The sequence below is a fragment of the Triticum dicoccoides genome, chromosome 2A, assembly GCF_002162155.2.
Source record: "Triticum dicoccoides isolate Atlit2015 ecotype Zavitan chromosome 2A, WEW_v2.0, whole genome shotgun sequence".
Classification (NCBI taxonomy): Eukaryota; Viridiplantae; Streptophyta; class Magnoliopsida; order Poales; family Poaceae; genus Triticum; species Triticum dicoccoides.
The window spans coordinates 36,596,767-36,609,746 of NC_041382.1; the positions used below are offsets into that span (position 1 = coordinate 36,596,767).

Genomic DNA, 12,980 nt, shown 5'->3' on the forward strand with positions numbered 1-12,980 from the left:
CCGCCGCTCCGTCGTCCTCTCCCCGCCCGCCCCGCAGCCCCCGATGGACTTCCCGGCCGACGGCGGCAACAACCCCCCGCCCCGCCGCCGCGGCGGCCGCGCCTCCAACGCCGACAAGGGCAAGGAGCAGCAGGAGCCCTCGGAGAGCTCCCGCGTGCGCGAGGCCGAGCGGATGCTGGGCCTCAGCTTCGACGGCATGGACGAAGACGACGAGGGCCACGGGGCCTTCCCCCACGGCCTCACCTCCGCCAGCAGCGCCCTGCAGGGGCTGCTCAGGAAGCTTGGCGCCGGCCTGGACGACATGCTGCCGTCGTCCGCGCTCTCCGCCGCAGCCGCTGCTGCCTCCTCGTCGTCCATGTCTGGTCCGAACGGCGCGCGGATGAAGAGCATGCTCGCGGGTCTCCGTGCCGACGGCGAGGAGGGGCGCCAGGTGGAGGCGCTCACGCAGCTCTGCGAGATGCTGTCCATCGGCACCGAGGACACCCTCGCCGGGTTCTCTGTGGACTCGTTCGTGCCTGTTCTGGTCGGGCTGCTCAACCATGAGAGCAACCCCGACATCATGCTGCTCGCCGCGCGGGCCCTGACCCACCTCTGTGACGTGCTTCCGTCGTCCTGCTCTGCCGTTGTGCACTATGGCGCCGTCGCATGCTTCTGCGCCCGGCTTCTCACCATTGAATATATGGACCTTGCGGAGCAGGTGAGCACTGTTCTGTTGCATCGCTTGTTTGGTTTATATATAGTACATGCTGCTTCTTTATCATGTTGCCTGATCCAGATCATGTCGCCCTGCTTGTTTAGTGAACCATTGTTGTGTACTGTATTATGCATGATTATGCTGCCCATAGAGCCTTAACCTACATTACATGAGTTTCCTTTTAGTGTTGCAGGTCATTTATAATATTTGAACTTGCTCATGAGTAGTTTGCCTTTTGTGTAGCTGTGGTTTTTTCCCATTTTAGTGCTAAAATAAATATGGGTGAGAAGGTTACGAACATGATTTTTGTTGGCGTTGTGCCCATACTCGAGAAGTTCCACTGTATGCTTTCTATGTTATGTTTCTGACTCAAGTTTCGGTGACCTGTACAGATGTGGTAGTTGTAAGTTAGCCTCAGTTAATATTAAGTTTGAAATATGTGTATAATCAATTTTCAAGGAACTATATATTTGAAATAGCTTGTTTGATTGTTCACTTGGCAAGTACCAAATATTGCCTAGTTCAGTAGCTCACCATTTAATGATGTTACAAGAAATATCTAGAGAGTTAGGCAGAAGGTGATCGGATCCCTTAGTAGCCTTGGGGCCTGCCTAGGGTCTAGGCACTGGTCGCTCTGGGAGGAAGAAGCTGAGGATAGGAGACACATGAAAGAAAAAATGGTTAGATGAAAGCATGTCCGAATGCACGTGATGCCTTAAAGCCTTAGGGAGCTTGTGGGCATGGAGATGTCTTCCCTTCCTCTGGTGCCGCAGGAGGACTCGGGCTCCAAATCCTCACCAGCGAACTCAAATCCATCTAAGGACCTCATCTGCCCCTTAGAAGACTTTCTAGGCCTGATCATGGTGGTGCTCCTGCCGAGCACCTGGGTGCCATTTAACACGGTTTTGCTGTGCCAAATCACCTATTTGTGCATGACTAAGCTAGCTATTTGAACATGTTTTTCATCTGAAATATTTCTAGCTCAGGGTCTGATTTCACGCCTGTGTATGTGCTACTGTAATGATCCATCTGAAATACTAAGAAGTGGGTTGGAAATCAGATGCTAAGATTCATGTATAACCGGTTTCTGGCAGTGTTTCTTCTCTGCCTTCCCATCTTATATGGATATTATACTTATGCTTTTCTTGGGTCTAATTCAAAACAATGTGAATTAACTTGATATCATCTGTTTGAATTCCTTTGTAACCCTTTGTGCAATTGAATCTAGTTTGCTGCTCCACAATATGTTATTGAGTAGTATCTACAACTATTAGGTTTAGCACCTAGGACATTTGAATTACTTTCTTAGATTTTGATATTGTATTGCTTCTGTGGCACTTTAGATTAGCCACTTTCCTTGTTTTGTTTTGTTGTTTAAAATATGCTGCAGGAAGAATCTATCATTGCTAGATCTTGATGTGGTACTAATATTTTCTTATGCCTTTTCTGGGTATTTTAGTCCTTACAAGCACTCAAGAAGATATCCCAGGAGCATCCAACTGCCTGCTTGAGGGCTGGCGCGCTAATGGCAGTGCTATCATATCTTGACTTCTTCTCCACCGGTGTTCAAGTAATTTTTCTAAATACTTCTATGTTTTTCCAGCATTTAGACATAACATTCTCAATACTTATGTTATTTTTTTGCACCATTTAGAAATTGGGACATAGTAATTTGTCATATCACTATCTTTTTGTTGTACACATACTGTACTACATTTTTATTACTACTCACAGTTGTTTTTTTGGTGGAATGTATACAGAGAGTTGCGTTATCTACAGCTGCCAATATGTGTAGGAAGCTTCCTTCAGACGCCTCAGATTTTGTAATGGAAGCGGTTCCACTGCTAACAAATCTTCTGAACTACCATGATGCAAAAGTATGCTTGTTGTCTGTATTTGGATACCCTGATTATGCCATGATACCATCTATTCTTAGATGCTGATGATCTGTATCAATGTATTCCAGGTGCTGGAACATGCTTCTGTTTGCCTGACTCGTATAGCAGAATCGTTTGCTTCATCCCCAGAGAAATTGGATCAATTGTGCAATTATGGATTGGTTGCACAAGCTGCTAGCTTAATAGCTGTTAGCAACTCAGCGGGACAAGCATCACTGAGTACATTAACATATACAGTATGCTTCTATTTCACTTATCTACTGTATTATTTAGTATTTATGCAACTTTGCTAACTCTGGCTCATATATCCTTGAAGGGAGTAATTCGTGTTCTGTCAATATGTGCAAGTGGATCTCCATTGGCAGCTAAAACACTCCTCCTCCATGGAATCAGCGGCACACTTAAAGATATCCTTTCAGGTTCTGGTTTGGTTGCTGGTACAACTGTATCCCCCACTAGGCCAGCTGATCAGGTGATTATTGCTTTATGAGGGCTATATCTACATTATAGCTACTTACTGTTTTATTTGAATGCCATCGGTTGATGACTCTGTTCGGTTGTTGTTTTATCTGACTTAGCCGATGAAGCTTTTTGAGTGATACTTTTTTTTCAATTTTAAATTCACTCAAGTGTGCATTCAGTTCAGGTTTGTTTGGTAAACTGAAATTAATGTCACACAACAGAATATTCAAAATTTGGAAGAAAGTTGCATGCTGGATACTTTTTCTGTGTATAATAATTTGCCAAATGTTTCCCGTGCTCGTGCTGTTTGTGCAGTCCTGCAAGCTATAACAGTGAGCAAACAATGTGGTAAATTGGATTAGGGGTTTGTCTTGGAGCTCTTGGTTCATATACTTCTCTGTTTTCTACCCGATTTTCTTTCTCCAGTTATAATATGAAATTCACAATGATAGTATTGATCTTGATCAAGGTTTAGAGATGCACTAGACTGGCGGTAGGTGACCGCCTAGATGATGCCCAGCTACTGTTTGTTAACCTTAATAATCTCGACATCATACCATATTACTTGCTCCATTTTTCTTTTTAATTTATCAAAAGCCAAGAGTTTCCTGTAGTAGTTCTATGGTAGTTTGCAGCTTGTTTTCATATCCTAATATTCTTTGTTGTGTCACACAGATGTATGAAATTGTGAACCTTGCGGACGAATTGCTTCCTCCTCTACCTGCTGGAACCATTTCTTTACCAGCGCATTCCCATGTTTTTATGAAAGGCTCTTCTGTAAAGAAACCTGGTTCTAGCAAGCAAGGCGAGTCTGCTTCAACAGATATTAAAGTCTCGGGTCGGGAGAAGTTATTGCGTGATCAGCCTGAACTTCTCCAGCAATTTGGCATGGACATATTACCTACCATGACACAGGTCAGTCTCTTGGTTTGCTGGCGTATCAGTTGATGTTGGTTGCTGACGATAACATTATTGAAATCCTGTTATCTGAGACATTATTTGGATACACTCTATCCCTTGCAGGTGTATGGCTCCAGTGTAAATGGACCAATACGTCATAAATGCTTATCTGTCATTGCTAAATTAATGTATTACAGCTCAGCGGAAATGATCGAAATTCTCCATGGCACAACAAACATATCCAGGTGCTAATACGAAACTTCAGATGCCATTCTTGCTTACTGTTATACATGTACTCGTGTACCTCTGGTTCCATCTAACCTGATATTGACCTTTGCAGCTTCTTAGCTGGCATCTTAGCTTGGAAAGATCCACATGTGTTGGTTCCCGCTCTCCAGATAGCTGAAATTCTGATGGAAAAGCTCCCCGGGACATTTTCGAAGATGTTTGTGAGGGAAGGTGTTGTTCATGCTGTAGAATCGCTTATATGCCAGGAAATCTCAAGTCCAATGCTTTTTCAAGTACCACAGCAGGACAAGGATATTGATTCTGGTACATGTACATCTTCACGTTCAAGACGCAGCCGCCGGCGCAGCAGTGCTGGGAATACTGATAATAATTCCTTGGATGAACCAAAGGGTTCCCATACTACTATTGCCAATTCACCACCAAGCACGCTAGAAGGTCCAAATACTAGAATTCGTGCTTCAGTTAGTGATCGTGCGAAGTCATTCAAAGATAAGTACTTCCCCTCTGAACCCGGCTCAAGTGATATTGCAGTTACTGATGACCTTTTGAAGCTACGGGCACTCTGTGCAAAATTGAATGCCACTGCGGACACTGTTAAAACAAAAGCCAAAGGGAAATCAAAGTCACTGGGAGGTGATGATTTTGATATCTTATGCAATGTCGAGGAACAGTTAGACGACATCATAGACAAAATATTGTCTGAGCTTAGCAATGGGGATGGGGTTTCCACGTTTGAGTTTATTGGGAGTGGAGTTATCTCAGCATTGCTTAATTATTTGTCTTGTGGAACCTTTGGAAAGGAAAAGGTGTCCGAAGCAAACCTACCCAAGTTGCGTCACCTGGCACTCAGGCGATATAAAGCATTTATATATGTTGCCCTTCCAAATGATGCGGTAGGGAATCAAACTCCAATGGCATTCTTAGTTCAAAAACTGCAAAGCGCGTTGTCTTCGCTGGAACGGTTCCCAGTTGTGATTAGCCATTCTGGAAGGACGTCCAGTTTGGGAGGATCTCGTCCATCCTCTGGATTAAGTGCTCTATCTCAGCCCCTGAAGTTGCGCCTGTGTCGAGCAGCGGGTGAAAAAACGCTTAAGGATTATTCATCCAATATAGTTCTTATTGATCCCTTGGCAAGTTTAGCAGCCGTTGAAGATTTCCTTTGGCCTAGAATCCAGCGTAGTGAGTCAATATCTTATCCTGCAGTATCATCTGGAAAGAATTCTGAATCTGTGGCACCTAGTGCAACAGCACCAGTGGCTTCGTCAACTCAATCTGTCCGGCGGCCCTCAACTAGGTCGAAATCATTGGCTGATGCTGATTCTGCAACTAAGAAGGATATTCAGGAGGGGAGCGGAAACACATCCAAGGGAAAAGGCAAAGCTGTTGTTAAGTCGATGTCCGATGAACCAAAAGGACCACATACTAGGACTGCAGCACGCAGGAAAGTTGCTTCACAGAAAGATGCAGAAGTGAAGCCACCACACGGTCACAGTAGCTCAGAGGTTTGTTGTTCATTATGGACTCATTTCTTAATAATCTATAGAATATATATTTCCTCCAGTACGTCTTGAATTTTTGCCAGTTCCCCAAAATTTGATGCAGATGCTTGACTACATATTCTTTGTTTGGTAGTGCCTCCCTGCAGTTACTCAGCTGCCAAGCTGATTTTCGTTATAACAACCGTCCTACTGTTTTTCGTCGTCGTTTCATGATTATATCTGCTCTCCTTTCATTTAATAATTTGATGTGCAACTGTTAAGGGGAATTGACATGATTAATACCGTTATGAAATTATTATTTAACACAAATTTCATTGTGGAACCAATGTGTGAATTTCATAAAATTAGATCTACAGAGTACAATGCCTTTTGACCTGCAGTTTGATATGGCATCTAGGGAGTACATATTGTCTCACCATGTCTACAATGCTTCAGTTGATGAAGACATTGTCTAACTAAAACCAATGATGTAGGGAAAGGTTGGTGCTCCCACCACTATCTCGATCACTGAATGTGCCTAAAGGTTGTTGCAGTTCCTCATCCTATTCAATAATTATATGTTGAGAGAGTGGCACGGACCTTAAGCAGCAATGGCACATTCCATAGTTGAGAACTTGTGATAGTGGGAGCATATTCACCAATGTGATTCATTTCACTGTTGAAAGTTTGCCCGAATGCAATACTGCTTTTCTTGCCTAACTGAGTGATAAATATATAAATTAAGTTGTCAGTTTAATTATATCTATGTAATTAGCTGCAAGTACCCCTTACCAGTTCTCACCTGTATAACAAAATAGATCACTTATGCGTTGGAAACTGGATTACTATTTCACTAATTCCCTTATCCCTGAACAAAGTTCTGATCCAATTCTTGTACACTATGTCATGTGATGTTAAACTTTATTATTGTATTTATGCTCGTTGTGCATGATACATTCTGTTTCCTACATGCAGAATAGATCACTTATGCGTTGGAAACTGGATTACTATTTCACTAATTCCCTTATCCCTGAACAAAGTTCTGATCCAATTCTTGTACACTATGTCATGTGATGTTAAACTTTATTATTGTATTTATGCTCGTTGTGCATGATACATTCTGTTTCCTACATGCAGGACGAAGAACTGGGCGCATCTCCCTTTGAGGCTGATGATGCTTTGATGCTTGGTGATGACGATGATGATGTTTCAGATGATGAAGATGATGACCATGAGGTAGTATTTCAAAAGTACTTCGGTTGATCTCTTTATTTTTCTGCAAGTTAATGTGGCTTTAGTGGGCATGACTGAAAACTGCATATTTTTGTTGAAAATCCCCAGGTTCTACGTGGGTCTCTTCCTGACTGTGTTCCAGAGAGTGTGCATGATGTAAAACTGGCAGATGCTGATGGGTCTAGTATTGCCTCAATAGCAAGTGATAACCAGACACAACCCTCATCTGGCTCCAGCGTAAAACATACTTTTAGTAGCAGGGGAGCAGGTTCTGTTGAACTTAGAAATCCAAGCACACTTGGTTCGCGGGGCGCGATGTCGTTTGCTGCAGCTGCCATGGCTGGGCTTGCTTCTGTCGGTAGTCGTGGTATCAGAGGTAGCCAGGATAGGCGTGGCCTTCCACTTGGAACTAGTGCACATGAACATTCGAACAAATTGATTTTTACAGCTGGCGGCAAGCAGCTTAGCAAGCATTTGACTGTATATCAAGCTATGCAACAGCAAGTAGTTCATGATGAGGATGATGAGGAAAGGCTAGGTGGTTCTGATTTACCCAATGATGGAAGCCGTCTCTGGAGTGATATGTTCACTATAACATATCAAAAGGCTGATAACGAAGTGGATAGGGAATCAACCAGAGGTTCATCTTTAGTGCTGAAATCGTCCAAATCAGAACTTTGCAGAGCTACATCTCAAGAACAATGTACTTCTCTTCTTGATAGCATTTTGCAAGGAGAACTTCCTTGTGATATTGAGAAATCGACCCAAACTTATAATATTTTAGCACTATTGCGTGTATTGGAGGGATTGAATCAGCTATCTCCTCGTCTGAGACTACAGGCAACCTGTGATGATTTTATAGAGGGAAAAGTTGGTACCCTGGATGGGTTATATGGCACCGGAGCTAAGGTACCCTCAGAGGAGTTTATCAGCAGTAAGTTGACACCAAAGCTTGCTCGGCAAATTCAGGATGTTCTTGCACTCTGCAGTGGTAGTTTACCTTCTTGGTGTTATCAGATGACCAAAGCTTGTCCATTTCTGTTTCCTTTTGAAACAAGAAGACAACACTTCTACTCCACAGCTTTTGGGTTATCTAGGGCATTGAATCGTCTTCAGCAACAACAGGGTGATAATAATAGCTCAGCGACTGAAAGAGAAGTCCGGATTGGTAGATTGCAACGCCAGAAAGTTCGTGTTTCTCGTAACCGGATCCTGGATTCTGCTGCCAAAGTAATGGAGATGTTCTCCAATCAGAAGGCTGTTCTTGAAGTTGAATACTTTGGTGAAGTGGGAACTGGACTTGGTCCAACTTTGGAGTTCTACACCCTCTTAAGTCATGACCTGCAAAGGGTTGGCTTGGGATTATGGAGATCTGATTCTGATTCTTTAGAAGCTAAAAAACTTGATTCACATTCACCTGCTGATAGCAGGAACTTGATACATGCACCTCTTGGCTTGTTCCCTCGGCCTTGGCCACCTAGTACTGCTTCTTCAGAGGGTAGTAAATTCTTCAAAGTTGTTGAGTATTTCCGCTTAGTTGGTCGAATCATGGCAAAAGCATTGCAAGATGGAAGGCTTCTTGATTTGCCTTTGTCAACAGCATTTTATAAGCTTCTACTTGGACAAGTAAGCATGAGAACCCGCTTGCAGTAGATCCATTCCAATATTCCCTTCCACCTTCTTGTCAAGTCTTGGTATTTTTTTTATTTCTTCTACTGTCTTCTGTATTGACGCCAAAATATTTTGCTTTACTAGGAACTTGATTTGTACGACATACTATCTTTTGATGCTGAGTTTGGTAAAATACTTCAAGAGTTGCAAGTTCTTGTTGAACGCAAGCGATTTCTGGAGTCCTGCTCTAATCATAGTCAACAAATAGAAGAATTGGGCTTTCGTGGTGCTCCTATTCAAGACCTATGCTTAGATTTTACTCTTCCGGGCTATCCGGATTTTGTTCTGAAGGAAGGTGAAGAAAATACAGTGGTATGTGATGGAGTAGATTAGGTTCTTATGTTGTCATCTAAGTGGTACTTCAGCTTTTGCTTCTAATTTTGTTGTTGACTATTCATTGTTATTGTTAACTTCCTGTAGGTCTGCATTTACAACTTAGAAGAGTACATTTCGCTGGTAGTGGATGCTACACTTAAGACTGGAATAATGCGTCAAGTAGAAGCATTCAAAGCTGGATTTAATCAGGTTTTCTCATTTTTCTAAGATATCTTATTTGCTGGCAATTATTGTTAATTAGCTATTGCATTTCTCTTATTATTTTTCTAATTCAGGTATTTGATATATCATCACTCCAAATATTTTCTCCTCAAGAGCTTGACTATCTCATTTGTGGTCGACGGGAACTTTGGGAGGTAATGCCCTGTTAACTTTATTTCTCCCTTCTATAATCATTATTTAACTTGTTCTGAGCAAATGCATGTAATGCAGCCGGAGACACTGGTCGAACATATAAAGTTTGATCATGGTTATACCTCGAAGAGTCCAGCAATTGTCAATGTGAGTACATCATCTTTAAAAAAGGGCACATCTCTTCACACAGCTTTATTTCAGATTTTTGGAACTTCAGTTTAATGTTTGTGCTGTTGGTTTGCAGCTACTTGAGATCATGACGGAATTTACTCCGGAGCAACAACATGCATTCTGCCAGTTTGTGACTGGTGCTCCTCGGCTTCCACCTGGTGGCTTAGCCTCCCTAAATCCTAAGCTGACTATAGTTAGGAAGGTAAGCCTGTTGTAGCAATGCAGAATGACATCATTTCTGCGTTCATGTTATTTAAGCTTTTCCATTTTGTTTCTTGGCCAGCACTCTTCGACTGCGGCGAATACTTCAAATGCAGCTGGAGCAGCAGAGTCTGCAGATGATGATCTGCCTAGTGTCATGACTTGTGCCAACTATCTTAAACTTCCGCCATACTCGACAAAGGTTTGGTTCTTTTGGTTGATGAATTTTTTGTTCCACCTTTCCGTATCGTCTTGCCTGGAAACTGACTTGTGCTATGGTCGTCGGAACATTGTTGCAGGAGGTTATGCACAAGAAGCTGCTTTATGCTATCAACGAAGGCCAGGGGTCGTTTGATCTTTCATAGTGGGTTCAAAACTAACATACATGCACCAGTTTTTATTCAAAGTTAGTTTGTTCATTGCCATGTATAACATAGGCTATAAGTCGTTTCTTTTGTGAAAGGTTTAGAGCCCGGATCTTGTGGTGCCTGTGCTTATAACATTCTCTCTCTATTTTCCTGGGCACTCGTATATATTCTCCAACTGATCTCTATAGTGACTAAGAAGACATTTCTCTTTTGGTCGTCCGTTATACTTCATTATCGTACTCTGTCTATTTTGAGTGACTTGTGCTCGTGATTACTAGGTTTACCCGCACTAACGAAAGTTATGCCCTCGACTAGTGCACATCTTTTGAATAACTAAATGCCTAGTGACATTGTGTAAGCTAAAGATATTTTCAACTTCTAGTTGGTGTTCAACATGTGCAAGAAATTTATGAGATTCATCATGTCACCACGATCAAGGAATTTGGATATGCCTCTGTTGTTGCACGACACCTAGAAGCCCTCCTCCTGATTGGGAGGCACGATCTCTAAAAGAGAAGTTCTTATATGATCCCTATATCTATGCCACCTTGGGATTCCTTTTTTGTTTTCAGTCTCGAGGTTCAACTGTGTGTGCAAACATTGGTCGCGGCACACAACTGCTTGCAGCTGTTAGCCCGATGGTTGCTGTAACCAATCTGATGGTCACTGTGTTGTTCCAGTGCGTGGTCATGATGTAGTAATTCGGGGCATCCAATCAGATTTTGCCAGGTCTTTTGGGTGTAGTTGATGCTGATGCGTGTGCCGTCCGGTCTCCGGTGTGTGCAGTCTGGATGTAAAGCCCGTGTTACCTAGATGATGTAGTAGTAGTTTGCCCAATAATGTGACGACTGCCCGTAGTCTATCAAGTCATGGTTTTTTTTGTTGTTGCGTGAAATGAAAGTCATGGTTTGCATTAGTCAAATCCATTCTTACACGCATCGCTGCCCGTTTATGTTTAGCACTCGCTAAGCCCGCGGCACACACACTTGTATGTTGTCTCTACTTTGCTGAATCTCTCCTACGCGCATCCGATGCGTATGCACCAACTACTAGAAATAACTCATTCCTCTCACACCCCTACATGTTTATCTTCACTACTGGCAGTACATCTTAGTCCACCCATCTCCATCCAGAGCGGGGCACCACCAACATCACCCCGAGCTGCATTCCAGCAGCTCTCGCTAAGATCTTCACATCCGGATGACGATGCTGCCTGCCGTAGGAGGACTAGGTGATATTCTCTTCCTTCTCTCGCTCTCTGACTCTCTCTCTCTCTCTCCCAACCGACGCGACTGTTGCTTGCATCTCTTTCTGTACAGACGTCTCTTCTCTAGCGTCCCGTGTAATAGTACAAATAGTTTCACTATCAACAAAGAAAGATCAATCGATCATTTTACTCAAAACATATACAACCTGTATTAGACTTTTCTGCACACCGAACCTGTCCCATCAAACCAGATTTTCTGAATCCCAAGAGGGACATCAATGGACTGCTTTTGATTTGGGTGGGACAACCTGTCTTTCAGAATAAAGTTCTCTACACAAGGCCTACCTCTGTCACGCGCAGGTTCTGAACATATTGAAGAGAAGCTCAAATCCTTGAAAAACACTAGCACTTCTTGACACATTGTGCCAGTTAGGATTTAATGAATGAGTGGTTGACCATTAATAACCAAGTCGGTCAGATTGATAACTCGTGATGCTTAGGTACTGTAGCAAATGATCTCTGTCAGTTCAGTTCATAACAAAGTCCGCTGCATAAATGGTCAGTTGATGTCTTATGTTAAAACTATGAAACATTATCTGTTGAGATATACTCCCTCCTCTCGAATTACTTGTCGCTCAAATTGATGTATCTAGTGCTAGATACATCCATTTAAGCGAGAAGTAATTCCCGAAGGAGGTAGTATTTAAAATTATATGATATGTTGATCTCTAATTAACATGAAACCTCCGGATAGTATCTTTTTTATGAAAGTAGGAATTAACCGATACATCATAAGAAGCTCAATAACAATGATTAGTGATTACTATTCTTTAATTTCGATCTCGTGCGATTTACACTTGGTGCATAAACCTTTATTTATGGTTTAGATGCATTTTACCCTTTCAACAATGTCCATTTAATGTTTTTATGTTTATTTTTACTCTTTTTCCCTTTTTCATGTTTATTTTCTTTTAAAGAATGCTCATGTTTTCTTTTTTGGAAATTTTAAAAATGTTTATGTTTTCCATAAATTACTCAAAATTTCAAAAAATATATTTGTGTTTTCAAATTTGGTTCATAAATTTAGAAAATGCTCAGGAATTTTAAAAATTGTAAAGAATTTCAAAAACGCTTTCGTTTAAAAATCTCATATATTTTTTTGAAAATTGTGATGTTTGGGATTTTTCACAAAAAATGTTTGTGTTTTTTTAAAATGTACTTGTTTCACAATTTCCTCGCAAATCCAAAAAATGTTTGGTTTTCAAAAAAAACCCTAAAAACCCAGGTCGCTATAGTTTCTGGTTCTCTATAGTGTCGAATCGCTACCTTGCTTATCCCTTGAATTAATCTAGCTCTGACCTTGACCATATCCGCATCCCTAACCAACCATCATATATGGAGATGATGACCCCGTTTTTGGAGTCGAAAGTGCTAGATCTGCATTTGGCCCCAAACTCCATATTAGCTGTTTCGGGCCTGTTTGAGGACTTTGTTAGAGTTGCTCTAACACTTAATCAAATGAGTACCCCTAAAAAAACTTAATTGAAGTAGTAGATACCCAAGGCTTTCTTGATTCTCTACTAGTCCTTCCCTATTCCGTAGTGCGCCGGACTCCGAATGTGATGTCGTCAGGCCGCCATGAAAACAATAAGTACGTGCGAGGCTCACCTCATCTAGTATAGGTCAAGCATTCCAAGGTTTACTCTGCCTGCTATTTGTAAACTGATCGACACGTCCGGACGACCCAAGCAACTACAT

General features: G+C 42.1%; 1 protein-coding gene across 1 annotated transcript; it reads left to right on the forward strand.

The window, feature by feature from the left end:
- The first annotated feature begins 7 nt into the window (after nucleotides 1-7).
- LOC119352997 (E3 ubiquitin-protein ligase UPL3-like) lies at nucleotides 8-10,246 on the forward strand. The gene is made up of 17 exons (XM_037619579.1): nucleotides 8-697; nucleotides 2,154-2,264; nucleotides 2,455-2,571; nucleotides 2,661-2,828; nucleotides 2,909-3,064; nucleotides 3,730-3,969; nucleotides 4,078-4,199; nucleotides 4,295-5,705; nucleotides 6,819-6,917; nucleotides 7,023-8,540; nucleotides 8,670-8,897; nucleotides 9,006-9,110; nucleotides 9,197-9,277; nucleotides 9,354-9,422; nucleotides 9,520-9,648; nucleotides 9,730-9,849; nucleotides 9,947-10,246. Exons 1-17 carry the CDS (start codon nucleotides 44-46, stop codon nucleotides 10,010-10,012), a joined length of 5,394 nt encoding a protein of 1,797 aa, XP_037475476.1. The 5' UTR covers nucleotides 8-43; the 3' UTR covers nucleotides 10,013-10,246.
- The last annotated feature ends 2,734 nt before the right edge of the window (nucleotides 10,247-12,980 follow it).

Excerpts from the sequence above, each read along its gene's own strand:
- LOC119352997 (XM_037619579.1), top strand. The coding sequence starts at position 44 with ATGGACTTCCCGGCCGACGGCGGCAACAACCCCCCGCCCCGCCGCCGC. Across the intron at positions 2,265-2,454 it reads TCTTCTCCACCGGTGTTCAA|AGAGTTGCGTTATCTACAGC; the intron begins GTAATTTTTCTA and ends GAATGTATACAG. Across the intron at positions 9,111-9,196 it reads TCAAAGCTGGATTTAATCAG|GTATTTGATATATCATCACT; the intron begins GTTTTCTCATTT and ends TTTCTAATTCAG.